Source organism: Sus scrofa, chromosome 2 (genome assembly GCF_000003025.6).
Source record: "Sus scrofa isolate TJ Tabasco breed Duroc chromosome 2, Sscrofa11.1, whole genome shotgun sequence".
In the NCBI taxonomy this organism is placed as follows: Eukaryota; Metazoa; Chordata; class Mammalia; order Artiodactyla; family Suidae; genus Sus; species Sus scrofa.
The window spans coordinates 135,074,153-135,092,466 of NC_010444.4; the positions used below are offsets into that span (position 1 = coordinate 135,074,153).

General features: G+C 54.5%; 2 protein-coding genes and 1 long non-coding RNA gene across 9 annotated transcripts in view; 2 read left to right on the plus strand and 1 right to left on the minus strand.

Moving 5' to 3' along the window:
* On the plus strand, window positions 1–3,019 carry CCNI2 (cyclin I family member 2). Its single transcript, XM_021085158.1, has 4 exons — window positions 1–45; window positions 132–512; window positions 842–973; window positions 1,556–3,019. Exons 1-4 carry the CDS (start codon window positions 1–3, stop codon window positions 1,775–1,777), a joined length of 780 nt encoding a protein of 259 aa, XP_020940817.1. The 3' UTR covers window positions 1,778–3,019.
* SEPT8 (septin 8) overlaps window positions 3,006–18,314 on the minus strand; it is a 27,327-nt gene continuing 12,018 nt past the window's right edge. Inside the window, exons 3-10 of one of the 7 annotated variants that reach the window (XM_013995121.2) lie at window positions 17,169–17,364; window positions 16,627–16,813; window positions 15,452–15,613; window positions 14,791–14,887; window positions 14,428–14,596; window positions 14,085–14,217; window positions 13,798–13,988; window positions 3,006–4,323 (exon numbers count right to left, since the gene is read on the minus strand). In XM_013995121.2, the coding sequence (XP_013850575.1) occupies window positions 4,161–4,323; window positions 13,798–13,988; window positions 14,085–14,217; window positions 14,428–14,596; window positions 14,791–14,887; window positions 15,452–15,613; window positions 16,627–16,813; window positions 17,169–17,364 (1,298 nt within the window). In that variant the 3' untranslated portion in view covers window positions 3,006–4,160. Of the gene's footprint in view, window positions 4,327–8,008; window positions 10,866–13,797; window positions 13,989–14,084; window positions 14,218–14,427; window positions 14,597–14,790; window positions 14,888–15,451; window positions 15,614–16,626; window positions 17,365–18,314 lie in introns of those variants that run through there. The other 6 variants (XM_021085441.1, XM_013995122.2, XM_005661646.3 and 3 more) reach the window with 6 other exon arrangements.
* Window positions 4,111–5,312, plus strand: LOC106509563. Its single transcript, XR_001307213.2, has 2 exons — window positions 4,111–4,341; window positions 4,937–5,312. It is a non-coding gene; the product is annotated as an uncharacterized LOC106509563 (long non-coding RNA).

The following is an 18,314-nucleotide window of genomic DNA, read 5'->3' on the forward strand; positions in this document are numbered from 1 at the left end:
ATGGCCTCCCGCCCGCGGCTCCCGCCGCAGCCCTCGGCCTCGAAGGTAAGAACCGTCCCGCGTCCAGCTGAACTGGTCCTTCGCTGGATTCTCTCGCCGGCCCTGGGGACCGCCTCTCTCCCCCGGACGAGACTCAGGACCTTGCCGGGGGCGTGCCTGTGCGGGGCCGCCCGGCTCCCCGCGCCGGTTCCGCCCGCTGCACGCCCCACCCCCGCCCCCGACGCCGCTGTGGGGCCGCCGACCACGCCCCCTCCGCCCCCCCGCCGCCCCCGCCGCCCCCGCCGCCCCCAGTCCCGAGCCAGCCCTATCTGGTGCCAAGCGACTGGGGAGGCGTCGTGGACGAGCGCCAGCTGGATGCCCACCTGACGCAGGCCCTGGGCCGCGAGGCGCGCCTGTGGCAGGGCGGCCAAATCCAGGTACCGGTCCCCGCGTCGGGCCTTCCTGGGAGCGTGTTCATCCCCGTCCTCACGCGCACACGGTTCGCGGCCGGGTCCACTTGCACCCGCGCTCAGGTGAGCAGCGCCTGGAGCGCGCACCTTCCCCAGGTGCGTCCCCTCGCACCAAGCAAGAGGCGGGATTCGCTGACTTCTCCCACTGAGAGGGTGCTTCGGAAAAGGGCTTCTTTGAGTTGGGGAACTCTTCGTAGGACCCACAACGGGTACGGGAAGAAGATCTGAATGGGGGAGCCGCTGGGCATGAGGGGCTCTTTACTGACCGAGATTGGAAGTTGAGGGGGCTTCTCACCGCCTTTCTGATCAACTTAAGCAGACGGTCCAGCCCCTGGTGGACAGAGACCGGCCACTAGTGACTGTCCCTTCCCTCCCCCACCTCCTCTTTCCAGCAGGTGGAGATGTGCAAAGCCTTCGAGGGAGTCGTGTTGTGGCTCCTGAGAGTTGAGAATATCTTTGGCTTCTCCCAGACCACTTTTAACCTGGCTCTCACTATCTTCAGCCGCTTCATACTTTCAGTAAAGGTTAGGAGGTCCCTGATGGATGGTGACAGGTGTTGGGGGGCGGAAAGGGAACTCTGTTCCCCATTGCTGCCTGAGAGGAGACTCATGCCAGATGTCCACACTGAGCCTCATACGCTAAGTAAATTGTTCCAACTGGAATTGGAGCCCCTCCACCTCCTACACTCTGCCCCGTCTTGCTCAGTATTTTGGGTCCATTAGGGGTTGACTTGGGGAGCCTAAGAGGACCTAGTGGGGAAAGGACTCCCTGTATGATGATGTTGGGTGTGCTTGTCTGGACCCATCCACAGCAGCCTCAGGCCAGGATGAGACTGTGTGTTCCCTAAAATGCTGCCCTATTTCCCACCTCCAGACAGTCCTCTGATAGACGACTGCTGGCTAGTGAGTCATTTGTGGTTCTGAAACCAGGAGGTTTTCACTGATCATGTCTGAAAATGAAACTAACTTCCATGTGGATAAATACAGTCTGCCTTTTAATTTAAAAAGGAAAAACTTGATTTCTTTACTTAAAAAAAAAAAAAAGATACTTTACAGTTAATCTCTGGCATTCGTATTCTGCTCAAGTGTGTTTCTTCCCCACTTCAGGTAAAAAGGCGTTTATTCCATTGTGTCACAATTACTTCCCTGAGACTTGCTGCCAAAGTTAATGAAGAAGAGGAGGTATGGGTCCCTGGAAGTTCATTCCAGGCTACTTTTGAGGGATATGGGTGTATAACACTGGAAGTTTCCTGTAGGGTCTGTGCCCTTGGGAATGCGCATCCTGGAAAAGTCATTACCTTTCCAGGATCTCAACTGTCCCTTCCTTAGGCTCGTCAGATGCTGGGACCCCACAAATGGGGAATTAGAAGAGCTGAATTCTCCTGGTCCAGCAAACCCAGAGGGCTTACCTCCTGGCAGATTTATCTTGCCTCATGGGTTGATGCAGGATGCCACTTCCCACTTAGCAGAAGAAAAAGGCCATATGGCCAAAGCATATGGCCAAATGGCCACCCCCAGACACTACACCTAAGAAAGCTGCTTAAGGACTTGGCTGTGTCCCTGGTTTTCAGGGACTATGGGACCATTCTCCCAGAAGGCCAGGAGGGCCATGTGCAGTGGGTGGAGAAGAAGCCCCCAGAAAGGCTTCACCTTGCTTGAACTTCTGTTTCACTGTGGCTTCTGTTCAGGAGAGAATCCTGAACTTTCTGAGGCCTCTGTCTCTCCCTCCCTCCAACTTCTCCTCCTTTGGGGATATGGAACCCCTGCTATTTCTACAAGGTCTCACCCTGAGATTGGCCAATCTCAGGGTCTAAGCAGGCAGAAAGAGTCTCCTGTGTGTCCAGTTCCAAATCTTTGGGAAAAAAAATTTAAATCCTGTTTGTTAGAATATAATGTAAGCCTCCCCCCAAGATGTTTTGTCCAACTAAAAATCAAGTAAATAACCTTTATAAAAGAACTGTTCCTAGAGGTTGTAGTAAGATTTTGTTAATTGAAAAAAAAAAAGTAGGACGAAGTCTTTGATGCACTTGGTACTTGAATGTTTATTCACAGACAAACTTTTGTAGTCTATGTGGAAAAAAGTCAGTTTTTCTGGGACTGACCTGCCTTCAATAAAGGCAGAAAGGAATGTGTTTGTACCTATGGTGTTGCCAAAACCCTGCGAGGTTTTATCAGCGTCTCTTTCTCATAGAGAGAAAGGCATACCCTCTATGACAAGGAATTACGGTAGGTCTGGAGATGGAGAATGGGTTGAGGCCACAGCTGGAAAGCTTTGAGTGCGTTCTTGCAGCTGAATGGGGGAGACAGCACAGCCCCAGCCTGCAAGGCACCTTCGGGTATGAGCTGGAATGCAGTTGGGGATCAAGACCTGTTGGCAGCAGGCGGCCATGTGATAGTCACTACACATTGTCCCAACGACCTGGGGACTTGACAGATAGCCAAGATCTGGTTTGGTTTTTCTTCTGGAAGCATTTTTCTGTGGTGGGTCACTGGCAGACCACTCTCCTAGGGTCATGGATGCCCAATCCCCAAGGAAAGGAAAACAAAAGCTACCATGACATGGTGTAGGGCTTTGGCCTCTTTATTTTCTTTTTACAGTTAGTTCCGCGCGTAAAAGACTTCATAAAGCACTATGGCTCTGGCTACTCCCCGAATGAGCTGCTGAGGATGGAGCTGGCTATTCTGAACAAACTGCACTGGGATCTCTACACTGGGACACCGCTGGACTTCTTGACCATAGTAAGTATGAGGAGTTTCCCTGGACTCGTCGTGCCTTTGGAAGAGCTGTTCACAACACAGGACGGCAAAGCACACGTCCTTGCACATGCAGCACAGTGAGGTCACCCACAGGGCTCACGACACACGGACAAGTGACATTGTATCTTCAATCCAACAGAGTTCTGCCAGACTCCCACTTCTAAAGACATGAACTTTACAAAGATATTTAGACGGCACTATTAGAGTGAGTTTCTCTTTTAAATACACACTGCAAAAATATGTAACTTTCCATTCTATGAATACTGTACATAAAAATCTGTCTGCTTTTGCTACACTTTACACACATTCATTTAGCTGTCTTTATGCACCTACCCACAATCCTTACTGAGGCTTTAGACCATATTGATCCGGCACTTAAAAAAATGTCATATTAGTTTGTGTTTGTTTTAGTTGGAGGATGATGGTCGTCCTTAAGGATATGGTTCCGTTAGTAAGGCAAAATTACGCAATGTGGAAACGTCATGGGGTTTTGGTCTGTTATGAAGCATGAAGATTAAATCACTAAGCATTTTGAAAACCCGCCACTGTTGCCAAGTTGCAGAGTTTCTTCTCCCTTCCAGCAGATACAAGTAACTTTTCTGTGATCTTAATCTTGAATGGACTGTTTCTCTGTTTCAGAATTGAAACACTGTCAGGCGGGTACTTGAGGCTTCTAATGACCCTGCTGCAAAGCAGACTGTCTTTTCCTCTCCCAGGTTGAAGCTGAACTTGGCCACAGAGTGGGTATTAAGCCTCGAGCCCCTGCGGGGCCATGAATGGGAATGAAAGGGCTTGGGCAACATTTGATGTTCCCTGATGGAAATTTAAATTGTTTGCACTTTGGGTCCTTGGTATCTGAAAAGTATGGGCCTCTCTGACCTAATCTTAAAAACCACCGTCTCCAGTTCCACACCCTGGTGGTCCTGGGCTGGCCCCACGTGAAGGAGCTGCTGCCTCAGAGGAATCCTTCCCTCCACGTCGCGTCCCTGACCAGGCAGCTGCAGCACTGTATGGCGGGCCACCAGCTGCTGCAGTTCAAGGGCTCCACACTGGCCTTGGTCATCATCACCTTAGAGCTGGAGAGGCTCATGCCCGACTGCTGCGCTCCTATCTCTGATCTGCTAAAGAAAGCACAGGTAGACATGGACTTGGCCCCAGACCAGGCTCTCAGTTCTGCCCCTTGAGCTGAGGCACTCTGCCCCCCGAAGGGTACCCGTGGCCCTTCTCGACCCGTGTGGGTTTCAGAAGATGCTCTGGCCATGAGGACTCTGAACACGCATGGTATTCCCTCTGGACCTGAGTATGGGACCCATTCCTTCAGCAGACCAATTAGACAGGGAGAGACGCTTTGTCCCAGCGGCAGCCCCTGTAGCCAAGAGCATTCAGGGACCTGCCCGGCTCAGTGGGATGCAACACTGAGCTTAATATTGGGGAGTGTAAATTTCAGATCCCACCCCCCCACCCCCCCACCCCCGCTATATGGTCCCAGGCACTGGGCTTCCATGAGGCAGGCACTGGGAGGCAGAACTGCTTAGGATGGACAGGGTTAAGATGGAATGTGTTAGACGAAGGACAGTTTTAGGGAGGTGGAAGATGAGATGGTGGAGTTTAGGTTCTTAAGTTGGGTGGTTGGACTTTCCTGAAATTGCTGCCAAGTTGGCACTCAGTTGCTCATTCTTTAGAAGGTAAAAGGGTTCTGCCTCAAGAATGACCACTCTGTTTTAATTACAGGTTGGCATTAGGCAGTGGAACCGCTGCAAAGAACTTGTAAAGCAGCAGCTGATACGTGTGTAGTCACCTTCCTGCACAGACAACGTTCTGTTTCACCTGCCAGCCCCTGTGCCCCTACCCCCGTGCCCTTGAGAGCATAATGGCAATCCCTCCTTGCATGGACTCCTCTATATTCATGGCTTTATGGATCCTATAACAAAGGAAGAAGGCCCTGAAAGAGAAACTGAGAAAATGTTCCTGAATCTTGAGAAAAAAAAATAAGGGGGCAAAAAAGATGGGTCTGGGTCCTTAAAGGGAAAGGGAGTCTGACAGATTGAACCCCTGCCTCCCTTGCCACTCTGGGTCCCAGGGAGAAGGAATAAATGCTCCTGCTGCAGTGCGGTTTTGCTCCTTTCTCCAGCAAGGGCTGTATCAGGGCTGGAATATGAGGCCAGAGGTAGGCTCTGCGGAGGGCTGGAGGGCCAGGCTGGTACTGACAGACACGTTCTAGCTGCTCCACCTGCCAGGGCTGGCCAGGGCCTTCCAGTTCCCTAGGCTTATCTCATGAACATGTGCAGCGCTTCGGGTCCCAGCATCCTGCCCGCCCCTGCAAAAATGGGACAGTCTCTCTCCAGATACCTGGACCTAGCCATGATTTAAGTCTTTTGTTCTAAGGACGTGATGATCAAATAGGCTTTGTTTATGTACAGAAAGTAACTCGATGAAGCTTTAGTCAAATCTCTTTTTACTCCTAAGCAAAGGAGTCTATTAGCTTAACAAGGGGAATTTTTGAGTTAAAGAATGACACCTCCAGTTACCCTTAAGCTGGGAAGGCACAGCTCCCAGACGCTGGTTGAGGTGAGCAGGTTCAGAGGCTGAGTCTGCCCCCAGCCCTGCGCTGCCAGCAGGAGGAGAGGACTCGCAAGGCTGTGAGGGGAAAGCCAGCTGCCCTCGGATGCTGTGACACTGCAGAGCCATTCTCTAGGCAGGGGCATCCAGTTGACAGAGATGCCTGCGGGGGCTGTGTCAGTAGTGCTGGGGATGTCACGGACTAAGCCACACACGTAGAGGTGTTCTGTGAGGTCCCTCCATGGAAGTTTTTTTGGGTAAATGTGCTAAGCCATAGGGCGTGTGATTTGCTACGAGGTTCAAAACAGTCAAGGACCAGAGATAATAATAGTGTCTGTACGGTAGTCAGTTCACATCTCTACCATTTGTTGCGACATAGCTACTTGCTGGGGCTTTTGGTAAAATACACTTTGATTCCTTTCAACCCCATCTGAGTCTTATTTCACATGGATACCATGCATGTGGACTTTATGATAGAGTCAAACACACTTGAAATTCCATCTCCCAGGTCCTATCAGGAACCGTCCTCTAGTCCAGCCCGGAGCAAGACACTGAGTGGCAGCAGGCTGCTTGTGGCCACAGCTCCCTCTGCCCCCCTCCTCCCACTGTGAGGGGGCACTGTCGTTGGTGGTGGCTTGTCCTACAGGCCCACGCCAGCTCAGGCTGTCCCTGACATCAGGACACTGCTGACAGGTACCCAGACCCCTTAACCCAGTAGCTCTGGATGTAAAGCTGCATCCCTGGAGGTAAACCAGCTCTCAATCCCTTGGAGAAAGAAGGTAGAGCTGTGAGCCACAGTCCTGGGATAAGGGACCGCCTTGCTGCTTCATCTTTCTGTAAATAACCTTCCCCTTCTTTGGGGAGGCAAACTTCCGTATTGCCCAAGTACCACTCGTGAGGTGGTGGTTGTTGTTTTGAGTTTCTGTGCTGTCCAAGCTTGCCTGGGGGTCCCAGGTCCCATCCTACTCTCCTCTAACACTTTTTTTCCCCAAGGTTAGGAACTCAGATCAGAGATTGGGGGGGGGTCACTGTGGTGGCAGAAATAAGGACACACTCCATCCTCCTACAGGGGCTAGGGGCTGGTGAAGGGCTGTGGCTGCAGAAAAATGGAGATGGGAGAGGGCTCAGAGGCGGAAGGGCTAAGAGAAGAACAGGGTAGATGAGCATCACAGACCTGTCTGAAACTTTTCAGATATTTCCTCCCCCAGTTGTGTGAGCCAAGTTTTATAATGTTTCTTCCCGCGGTGTGGCCCTACTGCCCCTGGCTTCCTCGAGAGTCTGTCCTTCACAGCTTAGAGAAGACTTTGCGTCTCTGCCACCTGCCTCCCCATGGGGAGAGTTGTGCCGTACCTTCTCCAGGGCTGCCTGCATGCCCTTCTTCCAGCTGGGCTGTCAACGTCCCCACTTTGGTCCCCTAGCTCCTCACTTGGGTCTTGCCAGAGATAAGCCTAGTGTCCAAAAGAAAAAGCTCCCCAACAGGCGGGCCCAGGAGATTGCCATCGCTTCCTTCAACCACCAGTCTGCCCTTCCTCAACCACAGATTCGCCTCCTTGCCAGGGCACCCCATGTCTACATAACCATCTCAAGGCCACCCTCCCACACTGTCAAACTGCATGCTTTAATATTGGCCACATTTCCCCTGTTCCTCCATCACTCCATCAGGTTTCCAAGGAACAGCCATAGCTCAGAAATTAAGGGTGCAAGATACCAATATTCAAACCCCAAATCCTCCCAGCTAAGAGCTGTATGACCTTGGGTCATTGCTCGACCTCTCTGTGTCTTACCGCTAAGATGGCGAAAATGATACCTAATCATACGATTATGGTGAAGATTAGAGGAATTAATATATGTAAGGCACCTGAGAGTCATGACTGGCAGACAGGAAGAACTCAAAGGTTGGCTGTTCCATGTCAAGCCTCCACAAGGATATAAACTCTCCAAGGGCAGGGTCTGCCTTTCCTCATGTGCTACCTGACAGTCACCTGGTAAAGATGCATTGGCCACAGGCTACCTCTTCTCAGTCATAACTATCTTTCCTCCAGTGCCAACCTATTCAAGAGCCTTTCACAGATGCCCATGGCAGGATTCATTATTAAAACATACCTCCGACAGAGGCTGATCAACTCCACAAAGTTCACAGATAAGACAAGCTGCGTTTTAAACGGGATGCCGTAGCAGATTAATAGGCTAGGAAACATTAAATCAGAAAAGCCACTGCCCAAAAAAAGACACCACAAAAACTCAAAATAAATGCAAAATTTAATGGAAAAAAAAATGAGTACAAAGTGAATGGAAGGGAACAAAAACAGTCAATGAATGAAGGAGTAAATGAATTAACCAGTGAGGCAGTTTTAGAAAAGCATGTTAACGTAACAGAGTAGCAAGCCACACTTCCCTCCAGCCTCATATCCAGTTATCTGAGCCCCACTTCACAGGGAACCCACACGAACATACACGAACACATATGCGGCCGGTCTGCACAAGTACAGACCACCTAGACTCAGGTTCCCCATAACTCGGGTGACCGCACATCCCAGGGTGCCTGAGACGGTTACGGCTTATGCCTGTTGACCTGGCATAATAATTAAGAGCATCTTCTTTCACTCGCAAAGTCTCAGTTTGGGCAGTAAATTATATGGTGATTCTACCCCAAACCAACTTGGTTCATGAAAGACATGATAGTAAAAGCCAGTGTGATCCCACTGACAACCCTAACAATACCAACAGACACCACTGCAACAGCAAAGGAGGGGCGGGCAGGCCCCGCGACAAAGGCCCCATTCCATGGGGGGCAGCTCGGTAAATAACAGCAAGTTTCAAGCTTGCCGTGTGCACCAAGGATTAATTTGGTCTCAGCTAAAAACGACAAAATTCCAAACACAAACAGCATGGAAGAAAAGTGCAGCGGGGCCCACCAAAGCCAGTGGGACCTGGGAGGCAGCTCAGACCTCAGAAAACGTCACAATGGCAGGTCTCCCCCAAGATGCTGGGAAGCCTTGGGCCCAAAGACAGGTAACCAGCCCCACCTCTGGCCTCCAAGGTATGCCTTGGGGGTGGCCCGCAGGCGGCGGTGGGCGGATGGCAGAATCTACCTGCTCTGAGAGTCCCCAGATTGGCCCACGAACCAGGAATCTTCATTTCTTATATAATCGAGGACCCCGCTGGGTCACTGGGCCTCATCTTGAGAAATACATTAGTTGACAGAGGCGATCTTAAAGGTCATACTCCCACCAACTAAATACATTTTCAGACACATAATGGCCCTAAAGTTAAGCTGCTTGCAGTCCACATCTGCCTCAGATAGGCTGATGTGTCTTTCTGGATACCCACACTGAAGCATCAGTCCTCCGTTACAAGCAGAGGTGGATTCACTATGACACGAATGAAGCTTAATTTTCAAGGCCCCTTCTAAAGCCTTGTACCGACCTTATATTCATATCCCTTTTTTTTTTTTGTTCTTTGGGGGGGGGTATGTTTTGGAAGAAGGCTTCTCAAAGAGTTCAAGCTTCCAGCCCCTCTAAATCTGTATCCACCCCTGGTCAGGGCAGAATCCTTGGAGCCAGAGATAAAACGTGAGCGTCACTAAAACCTGCCCTCCTGGTGAGGAGAAAAAGGCCTGCTTTTCCTGGCCGTGCCTCAGTGGATACACACAACTCACCCTCCACCCTTCTCTGCATGGCAGTGGGGAGCCAGGACCTAGTCCTGGACATCAGCAAAGCAGGAAGCCAAGGCACAAAGAGGGAAGCCACGGTGGGAGGAAAGAAGGAGGACACAAAAAACAAACTGCCGATCCAACCATACATGAGCGCGGCTTCCTAAGGCTTCCAACTCAGGAGAGCACTAGACTGTGAGCTCCTTGAGGCTAGAGCTGCGTGTCACTCTGGGGAGCCTGTGCCCAGCTCAGTGCTTCACCAGCATTCAGTGAAATCCTCCCTTTAGCCATGCATTTCTCGCATCCCATGTTATCAGAGCGTATTTTCAACCCTGACAGTCTCAGTGGCTTGCAAACCAACAGGAACAGAGGAGCATGTGTGGACCTGGGATGGGCTCCCTAAGAGGGCAGCTAAAGGGGAAAAGCTCCTCTGCAGGCAGTTTTTTTCTCACATTGTTCACGAACATCAGACACCTTCGTCTCTTCGTCCTGTGACTCCGCCAGGAAAAAGCAAACAATGACCTGGAAAAAAGAAACCTTCTCCCTCTGAGCACGCTTTGCATTCGGAATCTGCAGGGTTGGGGTGGGAGTCTTAGCAGGAGTCACACACTGAACACACACACGTGGGGCTGGTCCCTGTTTACACGTGGCGCCGCTGGGGCACACGGACAACGGCTGCGGGCTGCTGTTCCATTTACATTCACAGTGAAAACACGGGCTGTGGTCTGGTGCGTGACCCGCTTCCATCCGTAAAGAAATTCCAAACACTGTCATGACAGGATGTTTATTACCCACCTCTCCCTGTATTGTATAGGGATACTTTATACATCAGGAAGGCTGAGATGTTTTTAGTTTTTAAAAATCAGGGTATCTGTGTTACTTATGAAAATAATGGGAGAGGGTATTATTTGTCTTGATGCTGGTGCCGAAATAAAAAATTTAGAAGTGCTTTAAAAGTTATTATTATCATTAGGTTCTAGGTTAGAAAAATTAAAACGAAGGGGAATCGGGCGGATCTGCAGCATTGATACCGGCCTCGCCTAGGGCACTGCGCGAGTTGCCATCTTGACGCTGAACAACTAGGCCGAGCATCGCCGGCGGGGGCCTTCGCTGGAGCGGCACAAAACTGCTCCATCAAGGGATAGTGACACTGTAAATGGAAGACCAGCCACTGGCTCTGAAAAAAATAAACCTCATCAGTTTGGGATTCCAGCATTCATGGCTTTGACGAATTTGCATAGAGAGGGTGGCCCCTCCCCAAGGCCCGGGCAGCCTCGGGGGGGACAGGGCTGGGGGACAAAGCAGGGCTGTAAACACTGGAGTCTGTACCGGCTCCCAGTCCGTCCTCACACCAAGTTATGGGAGAAGGGTCACAAGGTGTAACTCAAGCAACTTAACACATGAAAGTCTAAAGTCCGCTCTTGACATGTAAGTCTGTGCGTGCGTTAACTGAAAAATAAAAATAAAACAAACAGAACAGAAACAGACACATTAAAAGATACGCCGACGACCAAATCAAACAGAAGCAAAAGACAGCAAGGTGGACACTGGGAAAGGACAGTCAGTTTGGCATTTGGGACGAGCAAAGCAGAGAACTCGCTTCGGTTTATGGCATCCCAGGCTGAGCGTCCAGATCCGACTAGGAGGTAATTTTACAAAAAGGGATTAAGGTTTGACGAATAAGTACAATCGGTCAAAGCCATTCAAGTAAACGGGCGTCCCCAAAGGCCCCTCTAAATGCACTCCTGACTCACCCCGGTGCCCTGACCAGGCCGGGGGAAGGGTGCTCCCGGCCACCCCATCTACCCCGCTCCCGGCCTCCCCGAGGCCCGCACGGGAGGAGAGGGCCCTCTCCCAGAGGCCAAACTGACTGAAGCTTTCTGGAATGTCCCGCCAACAGAAAAGACCTGTTTCCAGGCTCAGGTCACATGAAAAAAGCCTGGAAACCTGACACCAGTGATGATGCCCTTGAACCCGGCCGACCCCACCCCACTGACCTTACACCCTAACCCAGCCACAGGTCCTCGTCCTCAGTTTTCTAGGGGTTTTTGCTTTTTTTTTTTTCCTCTCTTTAGGGCCATGCCCACAGCATCTGGAGATTCCCAGGCTAGGGGCTGAATCCGAGCCACAGCTATTGGCCTACAGCACAGCCACAGCAACGCCAGATCCCAGTCACATCTGTGACCTACATCACAGCTTATGGCAACGCCGGATCCTTAACCCACTGACTGAGGCCAGGGATCGAACCTGCATCCTCGTGGATGCCAGTCAGATTCCTTACCACTGAGCCACAACGGGAACTCTATTGTCTTCAGTTTTTCAGAGGTTTCTCCACATCTCGCTTCCTAGGGGACTCTGCCTTTTTTTTTTTTTTAATGGAGATGGCCTGGGCTAAGCTGGCAGGAACAGGGCAAAGTCTCTTGGGGTGCCAGCACCTGGGCCACAGACTGGCATACTCCTTCCAGGAGAAACCAGATTTCTGAGCTGCTAGCTTGAAATCCACACAGGTTCTAATTCACAGAGCTGGACATGGGACCAGGGCTAGAAGCAAAGGCAAAGCCGAAGGGAAACTGATACAGCTGAGGGGAGTGTGGGGCCGGGGTCCTCCCTGAGGACAGGCAGGGGCTTATCTGCCCCAGAGGTGCCAGCAGGGGGATTGGAGCCATGAGTCAGCAGGATGGGGAAACTATAGCAAGAAGCCTCTCTGTCCCAAAGCAGAAAACAGGCCTGAAGACTGAGAACTAGCCTCTAGTTCCTAAATGCCTGGCTCTGTCCTCCTGGCCTCCCCTGAGGGAGGAGCCCTTTAACTTTCTTTTCCTTAGGTGTGTCTGTGCCTCTGTACAGGTGTGTCCTGGGAACTGTGTGTATTGGTAGCCATGCATCTGAGTCTCTGTGTGTGATGCGGCAGGAGAGACTAAGACAGCGTACCCGTGTCACGCATGTGCGTATGTTAGGGAACGCGATGCTGGGGGGCAGGGGAGGGCTAACGCCACAAGCAGCATCCCAGGGCCACAGCTAGCTATGCACTGCATGGCTCTAACCACAACGCTCCACTGCCACCAAGGAAAGAAGGGCCTGGACATACACATTCTCGAACATTCCAGGAGGAAATGAGATTCCAAGAGGATAAGACTGAGGGCCGAGATGGATACGCCTGCTTAGTTTCGAGGTAGGCAAGAGAAGGAAGTTACCGACACAGGCCAGGAGCAGGGAGAAGCAGGAATGGACGAGATCCCCACGGGGGGACGGGGTGTGGGACGCTGAATGAAGTGAGGTGGGAGAGGAAGCCAGGGCACCCGGGCGCCAGCTCTGAGTATGGAAACGGGCCATGAAAAACGCTGAGGAGGAGGGACTTAGGGCGGCCCCCACCTGGCCAGGAGGCTGCCAGGCCTCCTGGAGGCTGGGAAAGGCCTCCTCTCCATCCCCCACCCCTCTCTCTCCTCCCCGTCAACTCCTGACTCTCAGAAGAACAACTCCAGCCTCTCCTCGAGGGGCAGCCCCTCTGCCCAGCAGGACTCAGGGAGCCCCTACCGGGAGCTGCGGCCCTTCCCTCAGCAGGCCGTGATCACAGTGTCCAGGGGGTCAGGCCTGGCTGGGCTCCACTGTCCTCAGTCAGCACCTGCCTGTCCACATGGGGACCACGTCCACAGCCTCAGGACGGAGGGGCGGCACCCCGGCCGCCCAAGGAGAACCCACAGGGGCTTTGGGATTCTGTCCAGAAATGCTGCCATGCCGAGGCCCTGACCCTCTCCCGGCCTGAGAGACGTTCCCCAGGAGCCTACACCCTCTCAGGGGCCACTCCCTGCCTGGGCGGCCGGCCTCCTCCACCCAGCTCTTGAGGGGCTGCAGGAGAAAGACAGTGAGAGAGAGAGAGAGAGAGTAATGGGCTGTGGGATGGGGGAGGGAGAGGGGCCACTCATGCACCAAGACAAGGGTGGGCGCCTGCGCTTGATTGAGGTCTTGGTCCATGAAGGCCACCAGAGAAAGAAAACGAAAGATGAGTGAGACTGAGGTGAGAGAGCAGGGGAAAGGAGAGAGCAAAGGGGTGAACCGGTGAGAAAGAGGGAGACAGAGGGGGCGATGAGAAGGAACAAACCAGAGGGGGCGAGAACAAGAGAGACGAGAGAGGGGGTGGGGACGAGAGAGGGGGTGAGAACAAGAGATGAAAGGGGGTGAGAACAAGAGAAGGGGTGAGGACGAGAGACGAGAGGGGGTGAGAACGAGAGATGAGAGGGAGTGAGAACAAGAGAGGGGGTGAGAACGAGAGGTGAGGGGGGTGAGAACGTGAGAATGAAAGGGAGCGAGATGAGAGCTGAGAAGGGGCGAGAAGGAGTGGGAGTGGGAGTGGGAGCGAGCCCAGGGCCAGGAGCCCACCACCTACTTCTTCTTGTCCTTGTCCTTCCTCAGAGGCTGCTGCGAGGTGGCGTGCAGGGCCTGGGACTGCAGGGCCTCCACTGCAGCCTTCCTGCGGTTGAAGGCACTGGTCTCCTCCTCCAGTTCGCGGCGCTTCTCCTCCACTTTGCGCTTTTCCTCCTGGTGGACCCGCTTGAGGTGCTCAAACTTCTCGTGGAGCTGCGAGCAGAAGGAGCAGAGGCCAGGCTTCGCGTGGGCCCGGAAGGAGCGCCGGGGCCCCCCTGGCCTCGCCACAACCCCCGGCCCGGCACCCACCTCTCTCTCCTTCTCCTTCAACTCCAGCTCCGTCTCCTTCACTTTGTTGACAAACATCTGCCTCATCTCTTCCTCCTTCCTCTGCAGCTCACTCAGGAACTCCTTCCTCTTGGCCTCATACGTCTCCTGGAGGCTGTGGGGACCCGGGGGAAAGAGGCCAAGGGCGGGATTACGGCGGGACCAGGACGGGGTAGGCAGAGCCAGAGAGGCAGAAGCACTTGGGCACGCTGGGGCCAGGGGGAAGGATGCTGGCATCCCCGGGGCCTCGCTCCCTGGCTCACGAGCCCCCAGAACAGGTGCCCGTGTGGCAAGTCTGGCCGTGGCTGTGGAGACAGGCTGTCACCTGAAGGGCTGGCTGTCACCGTCGCTGTCCTGGAAGCCCAGCTCCTCCAACTTGCAGCGCCGGTAGAGCTCGTAGTGCCGGCTGTGCGTCTGCTCGCGGAGGTCCTCCATGTTCACCCGGATCAGCATCTCCCGGAGCTTCACAAAGTCGCAGTGATTCTCGTTCTCCACTGAAAGCAGAGGGCATGTGGGCATCAGCCGGGCATGCAGGCAGGCGGCGTGGGGAGGACAGCGCAGGACCGCGGCTAGAGTGTCAGAGGCAGACTCCAGAGGGCGGACGGGTGGCAGATAGTCGCGCGGAGGACGCAGGGCAGGGGGCGAGGTTCGGGTCTGGCTGGGGACGCGCTCTCGCCACCACACTCACCTTGCACCACTCCCCATGGGTACTGCCGTGCTCGCACCAGCTTGTTCCCCACCTTCACCTCCTCCGTGCTGCCCACCACGGCAAAGGGCAGGTGTGCCTGCAAGGGGTCCAAGTGCACGTGAGCGCTGAGCTGACTCGGTTGACGGATGGCCCCACCCTCACTGCCCCTGGGTCCCAGGGGAGTGGGTTGCCCAGACCTGAACAAGGCCTGACCAGATACTCAATTCCTGGCTCTCCTTGGGAGAAGTATCCTGGAACCTCCAAAATAAGGTTCCTCATGTTCTAGGGTGTTGTTTCAGTCTTTGGACTCCCCAGGGGCCCCCAGAAGCTCCCTCGAAGGACCTGTGGGCCTGGCTCTCTTCCAAGTTCCCAAGCCGTGGCATCCTACCTGCTCACTCCGGCAGGTTTCAGATCCCCGCCCTGAGCTTGCCTCATGGGCAGCTTAAACCTAGGGATGCCCAGTACCAGGCTAACACCCGAGTCCTCCTATTCCGGGTCCACAGGACACAAGACTGGCTGGCTCCCAGATGCCCACCCGACTTTGCTAAAGAGCAAAGGCTGGCATCTAGGGGAACAGGAGTGGCCTGGGGCTCTGCCAGAGATCTGTGCCAGCTCCAAGCCCTCCAGCCCCAGAGCCCTGAAGCCCCGCCTCGACGCTCACATTCATGACTGCGTTGATCTCGGCAACAGCCTCGTCATCAGTGGGAAACTGGTAGATCTGGACCCCATTGCTGACCAGCTCGCCCATGATCTTGATCTTGAACTTGTGGAGCTCACTCTTGGAGATGGTGTCAGCCTTGGCAATGATGGGAATGATGTTCACCTGCCAGGATCGGGGAGAGGAGACAGCAGGCGAGTTACTCCCTAACTGTGGACAGCCCCGCTCAGGCCACAGACTTGGGCAGAGGGGCACGACATCAGAGAAAAGGAGCTGCTCCCAAGGGGAGTCCTGGCCTGAACCCAGCCAGCTGGGGCCATTGCGATGGGTTGACACAACTGGCTGCAGGGCTCATAGCCCCAGCTCCCTCAAACCTCCATTCAGCCCAAAATTAGTCCCCTGTGCATGCTCAGCTTTGACCTAGTGTGCTCTGAAGGTCTTAACTAGCATGGAGCCTAACAGGAGCAATGGCAGGAGGCTGAGCTCCCCACAAGCAGGAAGCCAAAGGAAGACCCCAAGATCTCCCAAGCCAAGGTTACCCCATTCTTCCCGGTGAAAATTAACTCTTGTGGAAGGTGACAGGTGACTGTGAAGCTGCACACCCTCCAGGACCCCACGCGGTTCCCACCGTCCCCATGAAACTGCCCTCGCAACACCCACTCCCCCTTCCTACTCCAATTCTGGGCCTTAACTCTCCTCTCTCTGAGGTCCTCAGAAGGACCCCAAGGGGAGCCACGACAGGAAGGACAAGGGACGTGAAGGGGGCAGAGGAACTAGGAATTAAGTGAGATGAGATGAGCAGAGAATTGGGATGCCCTGGGGAGGGGGTCAGAGGGCCAGAGGGGCTAGGGGACACACAAGGGGGGCGGGGGTAACCCTAGGGTGATGGGGAGGTGGCCACGAGCTAGCAGGCTGAGAATAAGAACCAATTCAGCAGGAAAGAAGGGGCTCAGAGCCAGACGCAGGGGACAGAGCTCTGCACAAAGAGCCCAGAGCATCGGGGGTTGGTTGGAGGCACAGGGACAGAGAAAATACAGAGAAGACCAAGCCAAGAGGGTTGTCTGCAAGGCCCCAGCCAGCGGAGCCCTGAGGACCACAGCGCAGAGTCGCATGCAGCCGCCTCACCCCACCTCCGGGGAGGACCGGGAGCCCACGGGACCAGCGGGAGGGCACCAGACCTTGCTGTCCAGTTTCTTCATGGTCACCAGATCCAGGGACTTGAGGGAGTGCCCGGTGGGCGTGATGAAGTAGAGGCAGACGTGGATCCTCGTGTCGTGGTAGTCGAAGAGCGAGCGGCGGATCTTCAGCTCCTCCTGCAGGTAGTTTTCAAACTGCGCGTCGATGTAGTCGACGATGGGCCTGTAACTACAGGGAGCTCCGTCACAGGCAGGCAGGCAGGCAGGTGGCAGGCGGCGGAGCGGCGGCAGGGCCCCGAGCCAGGCCAGCTGCCCCCCGGCCTTCTCTGAGGAGACGGACAGCGTCTCCCTGGGATCCCTGTCTGGGTGCCGGTGGCTGACCCCTTCTCCTGGTCCCCAAGGGGTCCTCGGGACCTCAGATATTCCCCAAGCGGCGCTCCCTTGGCCCCCACGGAGCGCGGGCTGGGCTACTGGTCCAGGGGCAGCGAGGAGCGCGGAGTCCTCGGGCGGAGGGTTGGCACCCCACCCGCGTGGGCGGCGCCACAGGGAAGAGACCAGGCGGGGCTGCCCTTCCTGCCTCTTGCCTCTCATCCTTGTTGATCTGATCCCCGAAGCCCACGGCGTCCACGATGGTCAGCTTAAGCTGCACGTTGCTCTCTTGGAGGTCGTAGGTCTGAGGCCGCAGCCGCACGCACTCCTCGTGGTGACTGGCTTCCTCGGTCTCGAAGGTCGTGTTGAAGAGCGTGTTCATCAGTGTGGACTTGCCGATGCCCGTCTCTCCTGGGGGGCGGGGAGGTCAGAGGCCAGAACAGGGGCCCTCCCTGGCAACCCAGCCAGGCTGGTGGGGGGGGGGGCTCAGGTACCCTCGGCCTCCATGCAAGACAGAGGGGCAGCCCCCCCCCCCATCCCTCACCGTCCCCAACCCCAGGAACCATCCCTTCTCAGTGGCCTCAGAAAGAAGAGTCAAAAGGCTGACTCAGGAGTTCCCATTGTGGCTCAGCATTAAGGACCCGACTAGCGCCCATGAGGACGCGGGTTCAATCCCTGGCCTCACTCAGTGGGTTAAGAATCCAGGGCTGCTGTGAGCTGTGGCGTTGGTCGCAGACTCGGCTTGGATCACGCATTGCTGTGGCTGAAGTGTAGGCCAGGGGCTAGAGCTCCGATTCGACTCCTAGCCTGGGAACCTCCCTATGCAGCAGGTGTGGCCCTAAAAAGCAGGAAAAAAAAAAAAAAAAAAAAAAAAAGGCTGCCTCAAACATAATATGTGGGTGCATGGGACACGTGAGCTGTTTCCTCAGGGAGCAGGGAAGGGGCGCGTAGGGTGCTGTGAGATGCCACTAGACACTGGCCTCTGTGGGCCTCAGTGGGACCAACGTGGTCACCAGCTCTGCACACCAGCCCTTCTGGGCCCAGGACGGTCATGGGGCCAACAGGGCCGGGGTCTGGAGCCACTAGCAGCTCGGCCTAACTGTCCGGGTGACCCCCCAACTCCATGTAGCATTAATTAGGAGCAGGGAGGCTCAGGATAAGCAGATGCCAGGGCTTGGGCACCTGTGGAGGGTCTGGCAGAGCTCTCTCTCCCCTCTGAGAGGCCCAGGCCCTGAGGCACATAGAACCTTCCAGAGCCTCCCTGTTAGGGGCTTTATTTGTTCAGGTGTGTGCCATATGACAGTGTAATGGAGGGAGAGTCTGATTTACCACAGTGTCCGTGACACATAGTAGGAACAGAA